The 24,444-nt window shown below is 40.8% G+C and overlaps 1 protein-coding gene across 3 annotated transcripts in view; it reads left to right on the forward strand.

Annotated features, from left to right (window-relative positions):
• The first annotated feature begins 16,955 nt into the window (after positions 1–16,955).
• Positions 16,956–24,444, forward strand: part of TFAP2B (transcription factor AP-2 beta) — a 33,891-nt gene continuing 26,402 nt past the window's right edge. The window contains exons 1-4 of one of the 3 annotated variants that reach the window (XM_033005002.2): positions 16,956–16,982; positions 17,708–17,936; positions 21,669–21,695; positions 22,940–23,398. In XM_033005002.2, the coding sequence (XP_032860893.1) occupies positions 17,856–17,936; positions 21,669–21,695; positions 22,940–23,398 (567 nt within the window). In that variant the 5' untranslated portion in view covers positions 16,956–16,982; positions 17,708–17,855. Of the gene's footprint in view, positions 16,983–17,707; positions 17,937–21,234; positions 21,696–22,939; positions 23,399–24,444 lie in introns of those variants that run through there. The other 2 variants (XM_033005000.2, XM_033005001.2) reach the window with 2 other exon arrangements.

The following is a 24,444-nucleotide window of genomic DNA, read 5'->3' on the forward strand; positions in this document are numbered from 1 at the left end:
AGTGCAGTGCCAAAATACGTGTCAGTGTGCACAAGTAGCCTCTAATTTGTAGACGCTACAACATACAAGATGATGAAAAAGAAAAAGTAATAGGAAAAAAAAAAAATCCATCTCTATCAGATTTTGTATGCAAACTGAATATAGAGAGCTTGGGCAAATTTACATTCAAAGTAAGTGACCAGTCAAAAAAGGGACCAAATCTGTAAAATGATGACTGTCCTGAATTCCCAGAATTAGAAGAACTGATGAAGTACATATGGTAGTATTTGTCCATGTGTTCAACAGCAGAACTACCACTTACGTTAGAGAGGCTGGGTGTTTACTTACATTTTGCTTGAAAATACAGTTTGGTTTCTACGTAGTCACCAAAAGCCAAATCTACCAAAATGTCTAGCCTCTTAACTGCTACTTAGGTCCACCTTCCCATAGAAATGGCATGAACAAATCAGTGGGAACTTCAAGCCTTAATGGAAAGCCTCTGGGCAAAGTTTATGGGTTTGATTTTTGTTTATTTTTTGTTTGTTTGTTTTTAATGGAAAGATATTTGAATTAGTAGTATATAAATGTAGTCTCTGAAGCAACTCAAAATGCCAAGCTTTTGGAGAAAGGATTACACCACAGCATGAGACAGTTCTGCTCATTTAGGATCTAGCACACTAGGCAGACTCACACAAAAATGATCAAGACATAGTTTGCTGTCATTTGATACCAACAGACACACTGGTGGCATGATTCAATCACCCACATATAAGAATCAAGTGACATTTTAGACAGCCCTGTCTATTCTTCCTGGTTTCCACTGCTTCTCCAGAAGGATCAAGGTCTCATGGTTTCATTATATCTGTCAATCCCTTGTGTATATCTTGCATACTCAAGGAAACCTGAAACAGTACTAAATATCATCTTTCAACAAGCATACATGTACAATACAGTCTTCACATACAGTCTACACACACAGTGCTACCATTTTGATTCAGGTGCCCACACAGAGGCATCTGCTGCCATTTCAGCAGCCCAGGAGTATTCTGCTTGGTGCCTATCTGCCACTCCAGAAGAATATGAGCTTCCCACAGATCCCTGTGGATCCATTTTAGCAATATATATAAATATCTGATGGGTGGAGTAAACAAGACAGAACCAGACTCTTCTCAGTAGTCCAATGTCAGTACAAAAGGTGATGAACACAAATTGAAATACAAGAAACTCCATTAAAATATAAGAAAACCTTTTTTTACTGTGAATTTGTTGGAGCTCTGGAGAAAGTAACCAGAGATGTTGGGGAGTCTCCATTCTTGAAGATATTCAGAGGCTGATAAGACATGGCCCTGAGCAACCTGCTCAAGATGACCCTGCTTTGAGCAGTTTAGGTGGACTAAATGATCTTGAGGTGCCCTTTCCAACCTCAGCTAGTCTGAGATTCTATGAACCCTTTGGGCTCAGTTCAGTTGACCACACACAGGACCTAACAGCTTTTGAGATAAATAAATTATCCTGCCTAGTCTGTATGTACTTTTGCAGAAAGGACATATGTCACATTTTCCAGCCTCACCCTGATTCCTTAGATAGTCTAGTCCATAAATGCATGAAACTATGAAGAGAGGCTGCCTTGAATCTAGTTATGTCTTGGTACCTCTGCCAATGCAAGCCAGTGTACAGCTGGTGCATACACAAACAGCTTTATCACCTTATGAAACTCAACTTCTGCATCTAAAGCCTTGCACTGGACGTGTAATGACAAGAGAATGAGTCCCATTACTGTTATCACCTAGAGCTATCTAGTTTTCACATGTGATTTTTTTTTTTTTTTTATAAATTAATGCATTTAACACAAATATTAATGAACCACTCTGGGCCATCATTATGGCCAGATAAATTAAGGAGTTATCAAAGCACTGAGCCTTTGCCAATTAATATACAGTGTGAAGCCACTAATAAAACTACACAGAAAATTAGGAGTGGTCAGTAGAGAGCATATTAGTGGAATTGGATGCTCTGTGAATAAACTGCCAGAAGTATGCCAAGATATTATCTCCTTATTTGTCAAATTTGGATCTGGGAAATAAGTGGGAAATCTTTCCCTTGAAAATTGCCTATGATGTGAAAATAAAAATGAAAGACAAACAAACAACCCTTTATTCAACAGGAAAAAATGTTGCACAATGAATTAGGGAAAGACGTATCAGGAAAAACAGCTTAAAAAGAAAAACAATTATTATTATTTTGATTCAGACTGAAAGGGATTGGGATGAAGTTTCTCTCCCTGTACTTCTACCAGTTTTAACTGAAAGAAGAAATACGGTGTGACAAAACTAGTTTTGAAAACTGCATCAATAGAATATAATGCTTGCAGTGGCTCTAAGCATTCTGAATAAGCAAAAAATCTTCCACCTCTGCTTAAATAGCCAAGTATACTATGGTAGAAGAAGAAGGTTCTGTGGATCCAGTCTTGTCATTTTGGAGCAGAATGAAGAGAGAGGTATGACTGTTACTACAGCATTAGTTTTTAGGTCCCTTTAATCTGCTTTTCACTGAGCCACTAAACAAAACCACCGGTTTACACAGGTCTCTAATTTTAGACATAGAAGTCAGGTATGTATCTAGACTGGTTGTTTAAGAGTACCTTCATTGACTGTAGAGGAAGCTTATCTTGACTAAATACCTAACTTTTAAGTAGAAAGAAAAAAAAACACTAAATTCACTTTCAGTAAAACTTAAATGAGAGAAACTGTTAATCACCAGTAGTTCAGCTCAGAAATGAAATGGTGCCCTTGAAGAAAGAGCTGTAACAACCTTATCTGTAGTCCATCCTGTTCTCCAGTTTTACAGGTTCAATTCATCCAACAGACTGGACAGTTTTCAATTGCATTAGTTAGCTGGTATTACAGCCTCTGCTCCAGTTTCTTGACTGTTATTAATCTGCTTAGCTAGACTCAAGGTTGTTGTCTTGAGAAAAAAAAATCAGATTGTCTTAAAAATGGTTGTCACATAGACACATGCAAGAATCTGCACATGAAGAATATTCCTCATGACAACCAACAAGCTCATAGCAAAATTACGTCAGTAGGAAAGCAAGCAATCACAGATGATGTTCTGAATTATTTTTGTGTTTGGTCAGTTGGGGTGGGGGAGGGAGGGGCGTTTATTAATGATGCTAAACAGTGCTTGGACCAATCTCTGGTCCTGAGGCCAACAGTCATGGTCTGACCGTACCTGTACAATTAAACTTTAGCCACAAACCAGACAAAGAATGGTACCTAGCCTCTGCTGAAAAGGTGTTTCCACCAAATAACCAAGGAAGTGATGGGTTCCCTGTCATGTAGTGTCTTCTGCAAAACACACAGACAGCAGGACCAGATGATCTAGATGGTCTTTCATCTGTTTCAAGCAACAAAAACAGTATTTGGAGTAGTGACTATATTTTGGTCTGTATTTATTGGTACATATATTTTCAGCTCTGTACACATTTTCTTATTAATTGCCTGCCAAAATTTTAGCTGGATTCTGTTCTGTACTTATTCAGTTAGGATGGTAGGAGATGGATTTTGACTGTAATCTCAGCTGTTATTAGTATCTTCTGGGTAGCCTCACTCAGGAGTCTGTGATCCCAGCTTTCATAAGTAGCTTCTTGCCACTTATCTGCTCCTTTATAGTAGCTGATTATGTTTCATTACGTAAAATGTTCCTATCAGTCACTTCTGCCACATAGTTAATCTCAAACTGTGTGCAAAGTGCTGTAAAGACAGCCTGCCCTTAGAAAGATCATTAAAAATTTTCCGTAAAATATCTGCACATAATTTAGATTAGACAAATGTGCCACTGCAACTATTAACCAAGTCTAGGTGGTAAGAGGGACAAATATGAAGCCAAAGCCAGAAGAAGCTAATGACTCATTAGCTTTTGAAGTAAACTACACATATCTTTTTTATTTTAAACTATTAAAATAAGTGTTACAGGATTATGATGTGGATATCTTGTAGGTCCTATGTCATATCTGTCAGCCCCATATTTCAGGACCAGGGGAAACCTTAATGGGATGGACATACCCAGGCTCCGAGGTGAAGAGCTGTCTACTATAGCTGCTGAATGACCCCCAAAGTCGAGGTAAAAGAGTGTCCCCTTATAGACAAACTAAACGTATATTATTCAAGTGATGACAAGGACTATCAAACAAGACAATCTGTTTAACTAACTGATGATGATGATGATGGTAATAATAATAATAATTATAATATTATAATAATAATAATAATAATAATAATAATAATAATAATAATAATAATAATAATAGGAAGAATACAACCAATGTGTTTATATTCCAAAATGCTAAAGATTTCTTCTCATTTTAGTTGCACTCCAATAATTCTTGGGATGAGAAACAAAAGTCTGATTCACTGAATAATATTTAAAGATAGTTCTATTAATTGTCTATTGTTTACAATGGGGAAAAATGGTCTTTATTTTATCTTCTCTAAATGCAGTTCAAAGGAAACCTCTGAGTTTCTTGATTTCACCTAGTTACGGAATAACCCAAAAGAGATGATTCCTTCTATTTTCCAATATTACACTACAGCCTTGACTTCCAGTACTCAGTACCTTGGGGCTATCTTAATGACCTTATTCAGCCTTTACTGTGTCAATAATAAGATCCCTATGGACTTCAGTAGGACCACGATTAATTCCAGACAACGTAGTTTATTAGCAATATTTTTGTCCCTTACTCTATAGGACTTCTTGTACTCCTCACAAATGTGAAGTTTGCAGAGTGATACAACATGATTTTTTCCCATCAAAAGAGGTGGTTGCATCCAGAGTGCGCAATAGGAAAGGTCTCTGACTTGTGCTACACCTTTTTCCCCCACACTTGGGAGACTGCTACTTAGTCCAAGCCAAAACTTTGCCAGGAGTTGTTCTAGCATTATAAGAATATGGGAGATCTGTAGAGATTGCAGGGCAGCACTCCATATGTTTACTGTTTTATTATTCCTTCACGATTTCCCAAACCTCCCATTCTCAAAAATGACGACAACAAAACTGTGTTCTCTTCAACCTCCAAAACCCAAGTGACTGTTCCCAAACATCTCCTGTCTCACCAAAACTTGTCCTACCACCACACTGTATGTCCACTACATGGCCAAGCAGCATCCAGTCTGCTTCTAGGAGGGGTATCATGTTTCACAAGAGTCCACATATAAATACTGATGGACAGATTTCAGTTTGAAGCACTTATACGTTTTAAATGTGTATGTTTTCCACACAGAGTTTTCATGACGGTTGCCTTCTGTATTTCAGTTTCAGCTCTGCAGAAAATGTGTAAAATGAATATAAGTAGGTGTTCTGATTTCATACCCATGTTGAGGGGACAAGGTGGCACAAGGAGTGGAAATGTTTCACGATCTTTTTCAGGTATTTTTTTTTCTTACATTTAACACCTGTTTGTTTGAAAAACTCTGTTTAAAATCATGGAAAGTCACTGTTTTCATTTGACTTCTAGGTTCACAAAGCCTCAAGAACAAGAAAAAAATGTCCTGTTTGTTAGGCGACATTGTAATTTAAAAGTGCGTCCAGATTTTGCTTTATACATGAGTACTTGGGTGAAGATTATATTAGTGTGCATCAGTCCTATGTAAGAACAGTATCAAAGCAAACCAGCTGGTTCAGTAACCTGTCTCTCTCTCACAGTGACTATTACTAATGACTCAGAAAAAGATAACAATCGCTATGAATAAGAATATGAATCGCTATGAAAAGCAATAATTTCGTTTGTGGTTGCTCAAAATCTTAGAATAGGACAATCTGAGGAGTTTTCAAATAAATAATCAGCTGTCTGGAAAATAAATATTTATTTTTTATAACTTGGTAAAGTGTGGAAGCTAATTTGTTGCTAAAATTTTAAAAATATGAACAGAAAAATCCACATAATTAGATGTTTAACAATCTGGCATCAGTTCTGTTTCCACTAGTGAATTATCTGACTGAGGACTCAATTAATAAAAAAATTAAAGGAGGATAATATAGTTAATAGTAATCGATATGGGTTTACAGAAAATGGATGCTGTCAAATGAACTTGGTTTTCTTCCTTTTAATGTGATAACAAATTTGATTGACTTCTAGAGCACATTTAACTTGCAACCACAGGGATGTTGATTACAATTATAACAATTAGACAGAATACTAAATGCATTAAATGGATCTAAAGCTATTTATTTGAACCTGAAATGGATGAAGAAGGCAGAATAATGACTAAGCATGTAAATTCCTAATAGAGTTTCAGGTTTCAGTTCCAGCCCTGACATTAGTTTATTCTCCCATCAGTGAGAATATAAAACTTCACTGATTATAACATTTGTAAGCGACTGAAAGATTGCGGGAAAACTGATGAAGGGGAAAAATGCATCATGATCTGTGTTGTTCAACAAGCTGGATGTCAGCAGACACTTATTAACAGAGGGAAAATTATTTTGTATATCTAAGAAGAAAATATGTATCTTTTCCCTATGAGATGTTAGTCTGTTCTGGAAAGCAGCGACTCTGAAAGGGAATTATTGGTCATAGGCAACAATCCACCAAGTGCGAGCTTGAACTTGAGGGCAGAAGGGCAAGAGTATCTTCTGTGTAAGTAAACAAAAGGATATAATGTACTTATTCATAAAGGTCATGCTGCATCTGTCACAGATGTGAAGCAATGGCAGGTGGAATATTATGCCCCTTTCTGATATGTCCCTTTCAGGAAAGCTGTTAGTGAACTGAATAAAGCAATGTGACATCATTGATGTCATGCCAAAGCATTGTCTGAAGCTTTGCAGAAAATGACTTAGGGGTTCTGGTGGACACCAAGTTGAACATGAGCCAACAATGTGCCCTTTCCACAAAGGTGGTAAAATGATATCCTGAGCTGCATCAGAAGGAGCATTGGAAGCAGGTGCGAGGTGATCATTCCCCTCTACTCAACACTGGTGAGACCACACCTGGAATGCTGTGTCCAGCTCTGGGCTCCTTGGTACAAGAGGGACATGAACATACTGGAGAGAGTCCAATAAAGGGCCATGATTTAAGAGTCCAATGAAGGGAGATGATTAAGAGTCTGGGGCATCTCTCATGGGGAAAGGCTGAAAGAACTGTGACAGATTAGCCATGAGAAGAGAAGGCTCAGGAGGATTTTATCAATGTATATAAAAACCTGAAGGAAGGGTGCAAAGAGGACAGAGCCAGGTGCTTCTCGGCCAGTGCCAGGACCAGAGGCCACATGCACACAGTGAAACACAGAGGGTTCCTTCTGAACACCAGGAAACACTTTTTTACTGCGAGCATGACTGAGCACTGGCACGGGTTGCCCACAGAGGTTGTGGAGTCTCCCTCCTTGGAGATATTCAGAAGTCATCTGGACATGGTCCTGGGCAACTGACTGTAGGTGGCCCTGCTTGAGCAAGGGGGATGGACAAGATGACCTCCAGAGGTCCCTTCCAACTTCAACCATTTTGTGATTCTGTGAATCTACCATATAATGAAAGACACAACAAGCTTATTTTTTTCATCTTAATAACAAGATGATACAGAGAACTGAAAAGGGTTAACAGATATACCCAACCAGAATATTTTACTCATTTAAGATTCAAGTTCAACAAAACCCAGAATGGAAAACAGACTTGTATCTTTGTCAGAGATAGTGGTAAAGAAATTAACAGTCTTTGTTAGGCAAAGATTTTACATCCATGGCCTTAAAAAGTAAAATCAAAACAGTATTATTATTAATTCTTCTACAAGGTACACTGCAGCTCATTCAACAATTAATCCATGGAGATTTTCTGGCCGCATTCTGCAGGAGTCCGATTAAGTGAGCAATTGCAGCTTTTGTTTCTATGAAGCTGTGACCGTCCCTCACTTCGTGGTCTATCTGTGACTAATTTCATGACTTAGGCAAGTTAGATTGGCTGCTCTATTTCATACTAATCCATATTCAGAGTATGCACAAATGGAAGCCCCTAGGGAATGAGAAAAGCTGACCAAACATGCATCACCCTTCATTTGCACAAGAGATCCCACGCAGCATAAGAGTTTTTGACACAATGGGGAACTTTGCTGAATGTTGTTCTTGCTGCTGAAACATCTATCCTTTTCATTTTTTGTCAGCCAAGCATCTTCTTGATGTTCATACCTCTAGGATGTGATCAGGTTCCTTTTAGTTAATTGTGTGATAAGGACTGACAATTAAAAGGGAACAATCAAGCCAGAATGGAGCTTGAGTAAAGAAGCAGGTCTGTACCAAGGTCAAACACACAGGAGCAATGCAAGTAGGACTGGCAGAAGGAACCATTCACCTGAATTCCAGTCCCCTCTCCACAACACCGATTAAAGTCCTTTTTTTATATATCCCATGTGTTTTAAAGGATATTTCTGTTTTATATTTTCACCGAAGTCTAACAGATTCATAGTAAACTTATAATCAACCCTAGTTATCAAAGATTAAACAAAAAAATAACAATAAAAAAAAAAAAAAAGATTGAAACAATATTGGTCATTTAGGAAACTGAGACTGCTCTTGTGATTTCAACATGTGATAAAATCCAGACTAAGGCGCCTGAAAAAATAAGTGGGCTGAAACTTTTAATCATCTAGTTGGAGAAAAATGTTACCATGTTGAACTTCAGTAATGAAGACCAATGTTGGCAAAATGCTATAGTGATTCTGTGATCCTTTTTTTAAGGAGCACTGTCATTACATTTTTAGGAAGGTATTCTGAAACTCCATAAACAAATCTGATTATTGGAGTGGAGGTTCTTGAAAGTTTTTACAACATAGATTCTCTTCTGGTAGCCAAATCAGATCATTAGATGTTCATTTCAAAACTGGGTGTGGGAGAAAGGCTAAAATCTGAATTTTCAAATTTCTTATCCTGATACTGGAGAACAAAATGTTTAATTTCAGAGCTGTTAAAATGATTCATTTACACTTGCTCATTCCTATGTCTTTTAGGCAGGAAACATTGATTTTTATTGTGCTTGTGCATTTATAATAATGAAAGCAATGATACACAATTACCTTAGGATTACAACTCTAAATTGCATGTTTATATTAATATTAATACCTTATTCTATAACTAGAATTAATATTGCGTGGAAGGCAGTGAGGATACAGTTAACTTAATTCAAACGAGTTTGTGCCTAAATTTTTAGACTATATCTGAACTATATTCCATGAGTCTAACTGGCACAGAATAGCTTGTATCTGTATTATTAAATTAAATCTCTAAACCAAGGTGGTCATATCCAATCTTCCTCCTGGGAATAGTGTCTGGTCTTTGCTGACCCCCAAACTGTTCCTGGAAGCTGCCTGAAATTGCTGATGTTGGCCAAAACCATGCCAGGATTCTGTGACGTGTTAAGCAAAAGCAAAGTTGAGCATCCAGAAATGTTCCTTGGCATTGTTTTATTTATTAACGGGAAGGGAAGGGAAGGGAAGGGAAGGGAAGGGAAGGGAAGGGAAGGGAAGGGAAGGGAAGGGAAGGGAAGGGAAGGGAAGGGAAGGGAAGGGAAGGGAAGGGAAGGGAAGGGAAGGGAAGGGAAGGGAAGGGAAGGGAAGGGAAGGGAAGGGAAGGGAAGGGAAGGGAAGGGAAGGGAAGGGAAGGGAAGGGAAGGGAAGGGAAGGGAAGGGAAGGGAAGGGAAGGGAAGGGAAGGGAAGGGAAGGGAAGGGAAGGGAAGGGAAGGGAAGGGAAGGGAAGGGAAGGGAAGGGAAGGGAAGGGAAGGGAAGGGAAGGGAAGGGAAGGGAAGGGAAGGGAAGGGAAGGGAAGGGAAGGGAAGGGAAGGGAAGGGAAGGGAAGGGAAGGGAAGGGAAGGGAAGGGAAGGGCTTAAACTCCCTTAACACCACAGTTAATCAGAATTTTAACTCAGGACAACCCCTATTACTTGGGCTAAAGTCTCTGATGGTCACAGTGCAATATAGGAGCAAACTGAAGGGAGCATCCAGGGAATGGTGTGACTCTGGATATATTATGAGCAATTCTGGGAGACTGAAATATGTTTCTGCTATAGATACAGTTTGCTGACTTTGCTATGCCTCCTTTGATGTACCCAGATTTTTTTTAACTCCCTAAAACATTGCCTATGGTCATATTATCTGAGCACCCACTGGCAGAAAGCAAGTTAAGAGAGTGGAGGAATTAAAAAGAAAGTGGAGGAGGGTGATACTGAAGGAAAAAAAATATTCTCAAATCAGGTAACAGGCCAGGTTTTAATTTTTCTTCTCTTTCCTTAAAACTGATTACCTCTCTCCTGCCATTAAATTTAAATGATGTATCTTGAGCATAGATAATTCAATCCACAGGCTAAGTCCTAAAATGTGAAGAGTATATTTCCTTGTATAAATATAACTTAAACCTTGTTTTTCAGTCAAATCACATAAACAGTTTGTATCCACATAAACATAGCTGAATTAAATTAAACAAATAAAAATGGAATTTCCTAACTTTCTGCCATATTAAACATTCAATAAAACTGAGACCTCCATTTAATGGCTGCAGTTTGCCTATCCTTGATTATGTGACTCTATTTAAGAACAGTGTCTTTTGTTTGGGAATGAGAACAGTAAAGAAATAAAAAGTGTATGCTTTATTCAGATGAACAAGACAGTTCCAAATATAAGTGACAATATCTCAGCTGAGGAAACTGAAAGATATTGTTATATGTTTAGTTTAAAATTTTTAAGGAAACTTGTTTAGCAGCAAGTTAGTGGTTTGTTTGGCTTCTAGGAGGAAACATTTTTAGAAATGATTAATTCACTTTCAGAAGGTGGATGTGGAGATGAAGGATAACCCTGCAGCTATGACAGCACCTCTTGGGACTCCTCAGTCTCCTCTTCGTGTTACAAAGGATCAATCATCCAGTGGTAGACCATGCATAAAGTCTTCAGTTTCGTGTTGCATCGTCTAACTCCTGATTTCCCTGACAATCATGGAAAGCCATGAAGCTAGCACTGATCATCCCTGTTCAAAGATCAAAGGGAGTTTTGGGTCCTAAGACAAAGAGACACAAGCCAGCAACATGGAGCAATCCAAGCTCATATGAAGAGATAGTAAGACATCAGCAAGGCTTTGTGCTCTCTGCTCTAGGGATCCAAGGACTTATTTGAAGTTCACTACTTTGTCTAAAGTTGAGCACCTATGTCAGATCAAAATAAAGATTAAGAAGTAGTGATATGAGAAAAAAGGCCTGAAACACTCTTCATTCTTAACCTAGGAGGCCTGTCATTCCTTCTCCAAAGAGTTTGGAGTATGTAGAACTGTTCTGAAGAGGGGATGCCAAAACTGCATCTGGGTGTTTGGTGAGGCATCCCATCACATTAAATTGAGATCCAGGTCCTTGTTGACATAATATACCCAGGTTTCTTGTGAAAAAATAGTCAGTACAGAGGGATAAAACACCAAGACATGAGTAGGGTACATAATTAAACTTGACTACCAGACTTCTCCTCAGTATAGTAAGACAGACAATAATTGGAGGGGATCCCTTTTCCAAAAAGCCCACAGGCTGTATGAGGCTTGGCCTGGGAGTACTAGATTGGGAAAAACTGCACATAATCAGGTAATGTGCACTCACAGCTCAGAAAGCCAACCGTATCCTGGGCTACATAAGTTGGGATTCCTGCTATCAAAGTCTGGTGACCAGGTGAGTACCACAGATAGACCAGTGACATCTGAGTTTATTTTCTATCATGATTAGACAAATCAGTGTGTTCAGTTTAGGGCCCCTCACTGCAAGACAGACACTGAAGTGTTGGACCACGTCCAAAGAAGAGCAACAAAGATGGTGAAGGGTCTGGAGCACAAGTCTTATGAGGAGAAGGTGAGGAAACTGGTGTTGTTCAGCCTGAAGAAAAGGAGGCTCAGAGGAGACCTTATCGCTCTCTTCAACTACCAGAAAGGAGGTTGTAACAAAGTGAGTGTCGGTCTCTTCTCTCAAGTAATAAGTGATAAAGCAAGAGGAAATGGTCTCAGGTATTGCCAGAGGAGGTTTAGATTGGATATTAGGAAAAGTTTCTTTATGGAAAGGGTTATCAAACACTAGAACAGTCCGGCCAAGCAAGTGATTGTGTCACCATCCCTGGAGGTATTTAAAAGATGTGTTGATATTGTGCTTAGGGACATGGCTTAGCGGTGGACTTGGCAGTGTGAGGTTTGCAGTTGGACTCAATGATCTTAAAGGTCTTTTCCAACCTAAATAATTTTATGATTCTATGAAATCAAAAAATGTAATTGTTTCTCCAAATAGAGACTAAAGTCGTGCTCAACATGACTGACTACCTTTCAAACTATATCAGCATGGTTTCATTGGTTATGGGTGGATATTTGTTATTACTAGCTCAAAACAAACTTTGATGTTTTGTGTCACGATCTTTAATTTGTACCTATCTGCTTCTTCATGTTTGAGACTACTCTCATCATTAAAAAAAATATAAAATTGCTGAGATGTTTTAAAATTTATTCTCTATCCACCTACTCTCTTCTTTTAAGTTTCCTCTTTTCTACAGTTTTGCAGCCATTTGATGATTTTACAGTTGCTGCCAAAAATAAATAGCGGTGTCCTCTCTCTCAGCTGGAAATATTTATCAAGGATACCTTCAGTGTCTCCTTGTGGTAAGGACTGGGATTTTCATAGGGTTGATTTTGATTGTCCTAAACTCCTTGCTGTCTTTCATCCCTTGCAATTCCTCACCATCCCAAATGACCCAGATTCAGAGGGAAAAGACAGAGGGAAACCCAAAGTTTTTTGGCAAAGGCAGCAGAAATACCCTCTGGAAAATTGACTAAATGTCTTCAGACATACTACGAATTAATTCCAATTGGGACTTGGGTCTTCCTAGCAAAAAGAGACAGAGGCAACAAGCCAACTGGTGGGATTTCTGTTTTGTGACTCCTGAGTTGATCTTTCATTACTGAGTCTCTCTGATGCAGAGCTTTTTACTCTCTTCTTGTATAAATTGTCAGGAATTACAGGGAAGACTCTGCTAGCCTTCAGAAAGATATTTCTGTCTCTTCTTTTCACAGGTGGATAGAATTGATGGTTGAAATGATCACACTAGTCCTTTTTAGCCTGCCTGCTCCAATGCATGTGCAATATTAGGGTGTTTCAGAGCCCTTTTCAGGGAAGACATTTCAGATTGAGTTACTGTCTCTCCCCTGTCCTCCCTGGCTGCAAGCAGTGGTATAGGGGGTTGTCAGCCTCAGGGTGGCCCGCAGTGGGTTCCGATGCCCAGGGATGACTCCTTCACCCTGATGCTGGCTTTGGGAAGAGCCTGAAAGGGGCTGTGACAAAGCGTGTCCCAGGGAGGTGACCACTGATGGGAAAGCCCACAGCATCTTCTCCTCAGGGTTATGAAGTGTGGCAAACTCTTTGGACCTGTCCATGGGGGCTCAGCATATGTGGTTGAGGTTTCCTGGCTTGCTCCAAACTGTTCCTGGCACCTATGAAAGCTGGCAGAAAGGAGAGGGTTTGGTGATGTCCCTCCACAAAGAGTGAGCACTGGTGGTTTGGGGAAAATGTGAAATGATGGCGACAGACTTTTTAGTAGGGCCTGTATTGATAGGACAGGAGAAAATGATTTTAAACTGAAAGAACGTAGATTCAGACTAGATATAAGGAAGATAATTTTCTACAACGAGGGTGGTAAAACACTAGACCCAGAGAGGTGGCAGATGCCCCATCACTGGAAACATTTAAGGTCAGGTTGGACAGGGCTCTGAGCAACTTGATGTAGGTGAAGATGTTCCCACCCATTGCAGGGGGGTTGGACTAGATGATCTTTAATGGTCCCTTCCGACCCAAAGTATTCTGTGATTCTATGAAAAGCCCTGCTTATGTTTGCAGATGTAACAGTGAAACTGGATTTACTAGCAAACAATATGCAAAGTTGGATTTATTTTAAGGGATGAGTCTTGGTATTATTCACAAAGAAAAGGTATAAAATGCACACCAGAGCAATGATTTTTATAAAGCCATGAATAAGCAGACAGTAATATTTTAAGCTACATTTTGAGATACCTACAATGTTATTTGATTTTTTCCCCTCTGTTAAATTGCAAAGAAGCTTTTTAAGAATAATAAAAAAAAAATACTAAATTCTGAAATACATGTGAGAACGTACAGAGGAAAAGTGTCAGAAAAAAAAAAAAAAAAAAAAAAAAAAAAAAAAGAGAGACCTAGTTTGCAAGAAAAGGCACCAAACATGTCTAAAAAGTCTGGATTTTTAGTTAAAATTGTCAGAAACCCACCTTTACAGGAGAGCTTGCAGCGAGCAGCAGAGGGCGCTGAGATAAATGGATTTATTTTAAACTCTGGACAACAGTAAGGATTTGCTGGGAGTCGGGTGTAGAGGGATATATACATTATTATATAGACCCACGCTGGATTTAAAAGGTAGAGCAGAATTGAAAGTCCATTTCTGAAACAGCATCTTGACTAGGTGCGGGGGAAGTTTAAAAAATAAATAAATAAATAAATAAAAACGGAAACATCATATGAAATGAGAGGAGCGTAACTTGTTGAAGTAAGATTGATATTTTAGTTTTTTCCTGATTTCTCACCAAAGTGGCCATCACAGTGTTGCAGGGCGTCTCCCTCCCAGGGCTATTAGACGTGTCGCTGATTTGGATATTTGACGACTGCATTTAAAAGACGGGGGGGGGGGGGGGTGGGGGTGGGGGTGTGTGTGGTGTGTGTGCTGCTGTTAAAAGATTTGTTCTAATTCTAAAGTAGAAGTTCAAACGCTGAACTAAGAAATTAAAAAAAAAAAAAAATCTGTGTAAATAAGAACCTGCAGTTTTCTCACGGAGGAAAGACTGGTATCAGTATAATTTCCAGCAGAGGGGATGTTTGGCTGGTTGTGAGTCCCAGTTATGGGTATAACGGGGCCGGGGGGGCCGGGAGGGGGGCCGGCAGCTTTCGGAGGTAGCCCCCATCAGAGGGCGCCGCTGCCCCGCGCAATCCGCTCTGCGCTCCGGGCCCTCCGCGCCCGCGGAGCCACCGCCCGGCCTGCCGCGGCGCGGGCGGGCTTCTTCCGGCACCCGCAGCCATCGAGCCAAAGGTATCTTATTTTTCTTTTCTTTTCTTTTTTTTTTTTTTTAAAAAAAAAAAAAAAGGCCAAAAAACATAAAATACTCCTTTGCAATAGCAGCTGCCAGGCTGCAGTGCCCTTGCCCACCGCTGAAAAAGCAGGGGCTTTCCTTCAAAGAAATTGTAAAATCATGCCCCAAAACTGCCAGAAAACCTGTGTTCCCCCCCTCTCTTTATATATATATATGTATTTTAAAGTATATCTCAGAATGGTCAGTTCCCAGTACACACCTCGCATTTCGGACCCCAGGTTTATTGTGCATTTTGGGTATAAATTGGTGCAAGTCTTCCTGTTTGCAGTTGCTAAATTAGACTTAAGGAAGCTGGGAGGGAGTGCAAAGCAAGCACAGAAAATACGTAGAACCTTTGTTCAATTTCATTTTCTAAATGATCACTTGAGACACATTTGTTGTGTTTTGCAAGTGCAAGAGAAATTTAATAATAGTGGGATTTGAAAATAAGAATTTACTATCTATACCATTCTGTTAGCAAAGAGCCAGTGGTCGTCGAGTCTATTTTAGCGCTTTTTTTTTTTTTTTCCCCCTCCTCCCCCCTCCACCAGCACGTAAAGCATATTTAATTCAAGGTGCCACGAAATTGCAAAGCATTAGCTGTCACGAAGCACATTCAGTCTGCCCTGTACCAGCCTTCCAGAAATGACTCAAAGACTTTAAGAAAAGTGATGGCAAACTGTCCCTTTATGAGGCTGGTATTTTTCTAGGAGGGCCATTCAGATCTATAGGTGCATGAGGGCGCGTGTGGAGTGGCTGTGCAGGTACTTCTGCACATCCACATACATCTTTTCTCCTCTTTCAGCTTTTTTTTTTTTACACTAGTGCTTCGGTTGAAATTGTCCGTCCAACCCACTGGAAGATGGGCCCTTTTCTCCTCCTCCTGCTCTGTGCAGCAATGGCAGTGCTGAGAAAAAAACTCCGATCTGCTTTAACAACTTCCAGCAAGACCGTTGTCCGGCTTCTGTTCTAATATCTGCCTGTTATTTGCCTCTTGCCTTTTGAGGGTTGAGTTTTTAGAAGAAGATGTACAATTTGAAAAGAGGGAGGGGTGTGTGGGGGGTGTGGTATATGCTGTAGAGGCTGGGGGAAAGGGGATGAATTTATACTTTCTGATTTAGTTTGAGGCCAAAGCGAACAGAAAAAGCAAAGCCCACTCTTCCCACCAGCCAACCAAACACCACCAGAAGTGCCTCCTGATGAAGTTTTATTTGGTTTTGAGATTATATATATATAAACATCTTTACCTGTAGGACCTTTGAAAGTACAAAAGACACTATGCACTTTCCCATAGGATCCCATGCGGAATAACAAAGATTTGTAGGAACCTTATAGACAGAGCTTGAAATTTCCAGAGACAGGACCTTGAATTTAGAAACACCTTCTTTCTCTCTGCCTCTGCATCTCTTCTTTTTCCCTTCTTTTTTTCCCCTCCTGGTGCACCAGCCCACTGCAAAGCTCAATTGTTTCCTTTCAAAGGCAGAGATGGGCTCTGCTCGCCTGCAGAATAGGTCCCCTCTTTGCGGTACAACGTGTTAAAAAAAAAAAAAAAAAAAAAAAAAAAAAAAAAAAGGACAATGCGAAGGAAGGTTTGCCTGGGGAAAAAAAAAAAAAAAAAATAAAGGTTAAAAATGGTCCAACTCCTCCTCTCCCCCTCCAAACCGAGGGCTAGCCGGGAAACGCATAAATGCAACTCTGGTTTTAATCGTTTTCAGAAAGTAGCTAATAGCTATTCAAATGTGTGCTATTTTTTTTTTTCCTCTTCTTTTTTTTTTAATTTTTTCTTTCTTTTTTTTTTTTTTTTTTTTTTTTCAGAGAGAGTGTTTCTGTTTCCAAGTTATAAAATATGCAATCCTAGTCTGAAGTGTAAGGCTTTCAAATGAAAAATCATAGATCTAAATTTACTCCTTTTAGATTTGCTTGAATGTGTTTGATGAGACGCTGTTTTGGTGTTTTACTGCAGATGAGAGGATAATTTCTGGACATGTAAATAAAAGCATATTGCATGTGGGGAAAAACATAATATCTCGTTGCAAATGATGAATCGCCTAGTGCAGAGGCAACTTATTTTTTATTTTAATATACATAAGATCAGAAAACTATTAAGTTCTCCGTTCTATCTATCCACCTACCTATCTATCTATCCATCTACTAAAATAGCGGAAATATGAACTACATAATATGTATATTTGATCACTGTATATCCACATATATATGTGTAGATGTATAAATATATGCACAAATATGCATTTATTTACACTCCTATATCAATTAACCGGGTTTGTATGTATACATGCATATGTAACATGCACTATACATGTGCCTACATACGCAAGAATATATATAATTTACATATATAAATGTGTCTATATACGTCTGTACATGGAAAAAGTTGTACGTTTGGAGATCTACGTGTGTATATGTGCATGTATATGTACGTCTGTGCATGTGCAGCTGTGCATATGGATATATCTTTATACGCCTGCATATAACTCTCTATATGTGTGTATATATATATCTAGTCACATATATGTCTGTAGATATATGTAACTATGTAACAGATAATGTTTTTTACTATCCGATTGAGGTAGACTTCTGCAGCCTATTGTTTCAGACAACAGATATAAGTTGCGATGGAAGAGGAACGTCGGATTTGGTGTCTGTCCCCCATTTCCAATTATAGATGGATCATTACAGACAGAGAAGTACTGAGAATCCAGACATCTGCTCTTCACATGAATGCACTCACCTCCTAGAGAACAGCCTGCCATCATGCTCTGGAAACTGGTTGAAAATGTCAAGTATGAAGATATCTATGAGGTGAGTATATAATATGCATAGGAGTAAGAGAGTATATGTATATTTAAATATACATCTAGTATATAGATATAGGCATGACTGTGTAATACATATATAGCTCTACATTTACATATAGGCAGATATAGAGACGCAAACACCAACACACACAAGTATAGAGACGGGAAACCAAGAGTAAATGCTTAAATGCTTATTTATTTGCATATTTGTATTCAGCATGCCAAGTCCTAAACTTTTTTTTTTTTTTTTTTTTTCATGGAAAAGCTGTTTGATGCGATTTAAAACATCAAAGAAATGAGCTGGGGGTTGGAATGAGGCAACTTAAAGGCAAGAGTTTGATTGTTTAGACCTCGAATTAAATATAATTCGATTACATATGGACAAACGTCTAGAGAAAAAAAAGCTGAAAATAGAAGAGAAACGCAATCTGGTATTCAGGGACTGGATGCATTTTTTTTCTTTTCTTTCTTTCTTTTATTTTTTATTTTACAATTCCAAGCTGAGTTCAACCTGCATTTGGATTTTTTTTTTTCTTTTTTCTTGTTTTCACAATCGGGTACGGTTTTTACGACTTTGTATACCTATATACCAATAGATAAGATGTGCATGTATACATATACTCGCATTAATTAAGCGGCACATACATTCTTGCTCCTATGTGAGTACACACACCCGAACTGATACATTCAAAGGCAGCTCCGCATAGTCCGCGGACACGAAAAGTTGTGCGTTTCATTCAGACCTCCTCGTTATTTTCGAGATCAAAAAGCAGACCAAGGAGGTGGGGGGGGGGGGGGGGGGGGGGGGGAAAAAATCACAGAGCAAACACCGCGAAACCTTTCTTAATTTTGCACGGTTTCCTGAGCCGGATCTTTCCCAAACGGGCTCCGCGAATGCATTTCTTGTAAGTTAGCCAGCGTGCTGGATTTGCTCTGAAACGGGAAAAAGAAAGAAAAAAAAAAAATATAGAGGTGTAAGGAAAAGCGCTCTGCAAAATTAGTTTGATTTTCTTCTTTTTTTTTTTTTTTTTTTTTTTTTTCAATTTGTATTGTTTTAATTTGGGAAAGGCGTTTGCACGGAGATGACAGGGGGGCAGATTTTCAGAAGGGCTCAATCTTCCAGCTCCAGCGCGGGGGCTGAGCCGTGGGGAGGCGGCCGGGCAGGGGCTGGTACTGGGCTGATACTGGGTTGATACCGGACTAGATACTGGGCAGGGGCTGGGCACCGGGCTGATACCGGGCTGATACCGGGCTGATACAGGGCTGGGCACCGGGTAGAGGCAGGTACCGGGCAGGGGCTGTGTACCGGGCTGATACTGGGCAGGTACCGGGCTGAGCACCGGGCAGGGGCTGGTACCGGGCTGAGCACCAGGCAGAGGCTTGGTACCGAGCTGATACTGGTCTGACACCGGACAGGGGCCGGGCAGGGGCTGGTACCGGGCAGGGTACGGGACTGGTACCGGACCGGGAACCGCGCAGGGGCCGCGCTGGCCGGGAGCGCAGCCGGGGAAGCGCCGTCGGGGCCGCGCCGCCCGCAGCTCTCCCCTCCGGGAGCGGCTTCTCACTTACAGCGGGGCAAATCGCGAGCAAAGCGACGAAGGAGGCGGAGGGAGGGCACAGCTCCGGCTTCTGACGGCCCGGAGAAAGGACGGGCCGGCGGGGAGGGCAGGGGAACCGCCGGCCGCCCCGGAGAAACCTCTGGGCTCCCAAATGCTGCCGTCAGGTTAATCATCCACCCGCAAACCCCAGCGCGTGCGGAATGAGCGCAGCCCGGCGTGAGTGTGCGTGTGTGTGTCTGTGTGTCTGGGCGTGGGTGTGTGTCCGTCCCGCCGGCGGTCCCCAGCCCTCTGAGCCCTCGCTGCTTTTCCCTCCCGTCCCCAGGCACAGCCCGGCCATTGTCTCTGCCCGCAGCAGCAGGCGACAAAACATCTCCCCTCCCTGGCCAGCGAGGCCGGGGGATGTCGGAGATTTGGGGTTTGGGTTTGTTTTGTTTTGTTTTGTTCTTTTTTTCCACAGTCCTTTGGAAAAGGATTTTTAAGCGGCTGCGCGTTTTGCGGACACTCGTGTTTCTTAGATTGCCGTGGGAGAGAAGGAGAGTTGGGGGAGCGGTTGGGTGGGATTTGGCTGAGGGATTCCCTGGCTTGGGGGTGCGCTCCAAGACATTTTGTAACGTGTAGCCTTAAAAAAAAAAAAAAAAAAAAAAAAAAAAAAAAAAGGAAAGAAAAAATATTGTTGATGCTTTTTTTAAGAACTGAAGCCCTCTAGGTTTACCTTTTATTTAAAGAAAGAAAAAAAATGTATTTCTTCTTTCCGATTTATAATTAACAACATGATGGTAGGGGCGTCTCAGCCACTCAACAGAATCTGTTCTTAAAACAAAAGTGTGTGTGTGTGTGTGTGTGTGTGTGTGCGCGCGCGGGGGGGAGCTGCTCTGGGAAGTGTGAGCCTATTTAGGAAGGAAAGTTGAACTTTAACAGAAATGGCAGACAGTCCAGTTGAACGGGTTCCTTCGACATCACAAAGGTTTTATATCGCCCCTGGCTTTGCCTCAAAACTATAAATTTACTATCCTTTAAAATCCATTGCATGCACATTTGGGTGAAAATCGGGAAATATATGTACATAAATATTTATTTTTTTCATATCGGGCGGGAGGAACGGGATTCAGAAAAAAAAAGTGGAGCCCAACTTAATGCAGATTCAAGTATTTATTTGGCTATTGCGAATAAACACGATCTGTAACATGGACCAGAAGAGCTTAATCTCCGCTGTAAATAGACATATATTATAGTGACTGCACATTTCTTCTTCCATTTCTTTTTTTTTTTTTTTTAAAAAAAAAAAAAAGAAAAAAAATAAAGGATTAGAAAAGCCTCTTTTTCCTCATTTTTTTTTTAAAGAAAGAAAAAAGTACAAGAACAAAAGCACCAAAGGCAATCAATTCTTCGTATTAGGAATGTATAATTAAATGTAAAAAAAAAAAAAAAAAAAAAGGAAATATGCTTTTTTTCTTCTTTGCCTCCAGCATTGCTTCATCTCCTTTCCTTGCTCCTGCTCCGCAGTGTCTACTTTCCTCATCTTCCTCCGCTCGAGTTAATTGAAGTTCTGCCTCTTCCTTGCTAAACTTTTTCCCCCCTCTCCCTCTCCCCAAACTCTGCCTCTGCCAGCCCCCCTCGTCTGATTACATCTAGTAATTCTCCACTGAATGAACGTCATTTACAATAGTAGGGGAGCTCTCGAGCTGGCTGCCAGCTTCACGCTCCATTTGGTCCTGCATTCTCCCTTTAAAGTAGTCGTGTAATATTAATAGTCATGAATATCAATTATTATGAGGCGGTGTAGGGAAGGAAAGGGAGGAAGGGGTAGCGGAGCAGTCTGAGCCTAGCCTTGGGTTGAAGAGGATTGTATTTGGGAGCTCAAAGGAAAAAAAAAAAAAAAAAAAAAGAAAAAAAAAGAAAAAAAAAAAAAACAACAACAACAACAGAGAGGGAGGGGTATATCATATATGTAGATAGAGGTTTCCAGGCTCGGTTTTGGGGGCATTGGTCTTTTTTTTTTTTTTTTTGTGTCTTTTTTTTTTTTTTTTTTTTTGATGGATAGACTTCGAAATATCTCAAGCTGTTCTCCTGTGTCCAACACGTCCCTTTGCAGATCTCCTTGATATTTTTCCCTCCAATTATTAGTATTATCACCATTATTTTCTTTTTAGCTATTACAAGACTTTTTTTATTTCCAGATGTTAGTCCACACCTATTCCGCCATGGTGAGTTTGGATCCATGTTGTACTAGAATTGCATGCTCTCTCTCTCTCTCTCGATCTGTTGTCTCTCTCTCTCCCTCTCTCTCTCTTTTTAAACGCCTTTGGCTTGGTAATTTAGCACAATAATTGGAGGAGGCTTGCAGCTGCTTCTCCCTTTTTGCATTGTGTGTTCTCGATTTGAGCTAGGGGAGTTTGGGGGGAGAGCAGGGAAAAAAAAAAAAACTTTTTTTCCCTTTTTTTTTTTTTTTTTTTAACATGTGTGCCATTGCTTGTGGGGGTTTGAGCTACACTTTGTGGAATAGATATTTTTCTTGTTTACTTTTAGCCTCGCAGCTTCAGCGTGATGGAGTTGGACAAAACTCCTCTCCCACCTTTTCTCTGAAGCCTCCACACACTCCCCCCCACCCCCCCACGTCCCCCCACACACCCCAAAGACTTTTCATTACAATTAACCCCCACCCCATTCTCCGGAATATAATATTGGAAAAGGAGACAAAAGACACTGGAAGTTGCCGCAGAAATCATAGAGACTGGATTTGTTCAATACCGATGCTTCGTTTTTACATTCTCTGATTTTTTCAATTTTTTTTTTTTTGTTTTTTTTTAACGGGTGCACTCTCTTTATACAAGTTGGCCCCGTGATTTTGATTTTCTTCTGGGTTTTTTTTGAAGTCCTCTTTCGCATGACTTCTTACCTCGGAGTCCTCCGGGAAGTGTAACTTTCTTTTTGGTCTTTTCCACGTGAAGATGGGTTGGTGCTTTTGAGTTTCAGGACTTCAGCAGAGGGAATAAACATGTTTTGAAACTTTAGGCAGGACCAGGGGTGGGTTGTTTGGAAGGATGGGTGGTTTGGGGGTCCTTAGCTTTTTATTTTATTTTCTTTTTTTACCTTTGGTTTTACTTGGGGGAGTTGCTGGAGGGGGAATCGTGTTACTGGACTGAAGTCACAGATCATATACGCATATGGAGCACTAGTCCTACATTTTTAATGATGACATTTAGCATTTCTCCCTCACCCCCCCCCCCCTTCCCCCTTCTTGATAGTTGCCAGGAATAGACATGATCATATTGTGAAACTCTGGAGCATTTCTTATCCGTGGTGGGGGAAGGGGGCACAACTGAACCCTACTTTACAGCTGTGTACATTTTTATCTTATTTTATTTTGGGGTGGGTTTGTGCTCTTTTTGTTTATTTTTTTTTTTAATGGTCCTCTTTTTTTCTTGTTTTTATTTCATTCCGCCTATAGGACCGGCATGATGGAGTGCCCAGCCACAGTTCCAGGCTGTCCCAGCTGGGATCCGTCTCACAGGGACCCTACTCCAGCGCTCCTCCGCTCTCTCACACCCCATCCTCGGATTTCCAGCCGCCTTATTTCCCACCCCCTTACCAGCCTCTTCCTTACCACCAAAGCCAGGACCCTTACTCCCATGTCAATGACCCCTACTCCCTAAACCCCTTGCACCAGCCCCAGCAGCACCCCTGGGGACAGAGGCAGAGGCAAGAGGTGGGATCAGAAGCCGGGTCACTGCTGCCACAGCCTCGGGCCGCCCTGCCCCAGCTCTCGGGACTGGACCCCAGGCGGGACTACCACTCAGTACGGAGGCCAGATGTCCTCCTGCACTCAGCTCACCATGGCCTTGACTCCGGCATGGGGGACAGCCTTTCTCTGCATGGCATCGGACACCCAGGGATGGAGGAGGTCCAGGTAAGGCACAGCATTTCTTTCTCCTGGGCGATGCAGATCCAGGCTGGAGCCCTCATCCCTCGGCTAGAAACGAGCAGTGAGGGCTTTACAGCAGTATTGGTGTGGGTTACCATAATTTCTCCTCACTGGGATTATAACTGTGAGACTCCCTCGCCTTTTTTTTTTTTTTTTTTTTTTCCCCCTTCTTATTAAAAAGAATTTATTTCATCACTGTCACGCACAGGCTCTGCTTTGTAAACCCTCCCCTACATGGCCAGCAAGCAGAGTGCAGGGGGAAGGCAGACATACTGCTCTAAATATTCCACGTGTTTCAAAAGCTGGCAGAGTTTAAGCCTGGCTTTTCAAATTCCAGTTATTTCCCATGTAATCTCAGCTTCTCCCCCCACTTCCCCCCCCACACACACATATCACACACACACACACCCCACGCCCCCCCCACCCCCACCCCCAGTCAATTTCCTGCAGTTCGGGGATTTTGGTGAAACTGTCAAATTACTGCATTTTTCATCCAGGAAGGAGGGAAAATATAAACAAAACTCAAACCAAAAAGCAATAACCGGTGATCAGGAAGAAGTGTGTGTCCCTCCTATTCTTTTTTTCTTTTCTTTTATTTATTTATTTATTTTTTAAAGTATAGTTGGTGGGGTAGCACTAATTTCAAACAGTTTTAGTCCCACCTTTGGATAACAAAGGAGTTTCACCGGGCTCAAAACACAGTATCTCCCAGCCTTCTCCCATCCCACGCGAAACTCATCATCACGTGTTATTTCCTAAAACCAGAAAGACCCTTAACAGCTTCGGTGCTGGGGTGGGTTGCCCTTGCTGGAGCAGGGCATGGTCAACCGGCGGGGACCCCGAGTCGGAGGCCGGAGCCCCCAGGGGCCACATCCTGCATCGGGCTTTATTAGTCAGGATTTGGGGATTCCCTTCCATTCCTTTTCTTCCCAAAATTTATGTATCATATATATATATATATATATATATATATATATATATATACACATTTAGACTTGGGATAAATAACGATATGGACCGCTGGATGAGAC

This window comes from Tyto alba, unplaced genomic scaffold (assembly GCF_018691265.1).
Source record: "Tyto alba isolate M040663 unplaced genomic scaffold, T.alba_DEE_v4.0 Super-Scaffold_40, whole genome shotgun sequence".
NCBI lineage: Eukaryota > Metazoa > Chordata > Aves > Strigiformes > Tytonidae > Tyto > Tyto alba.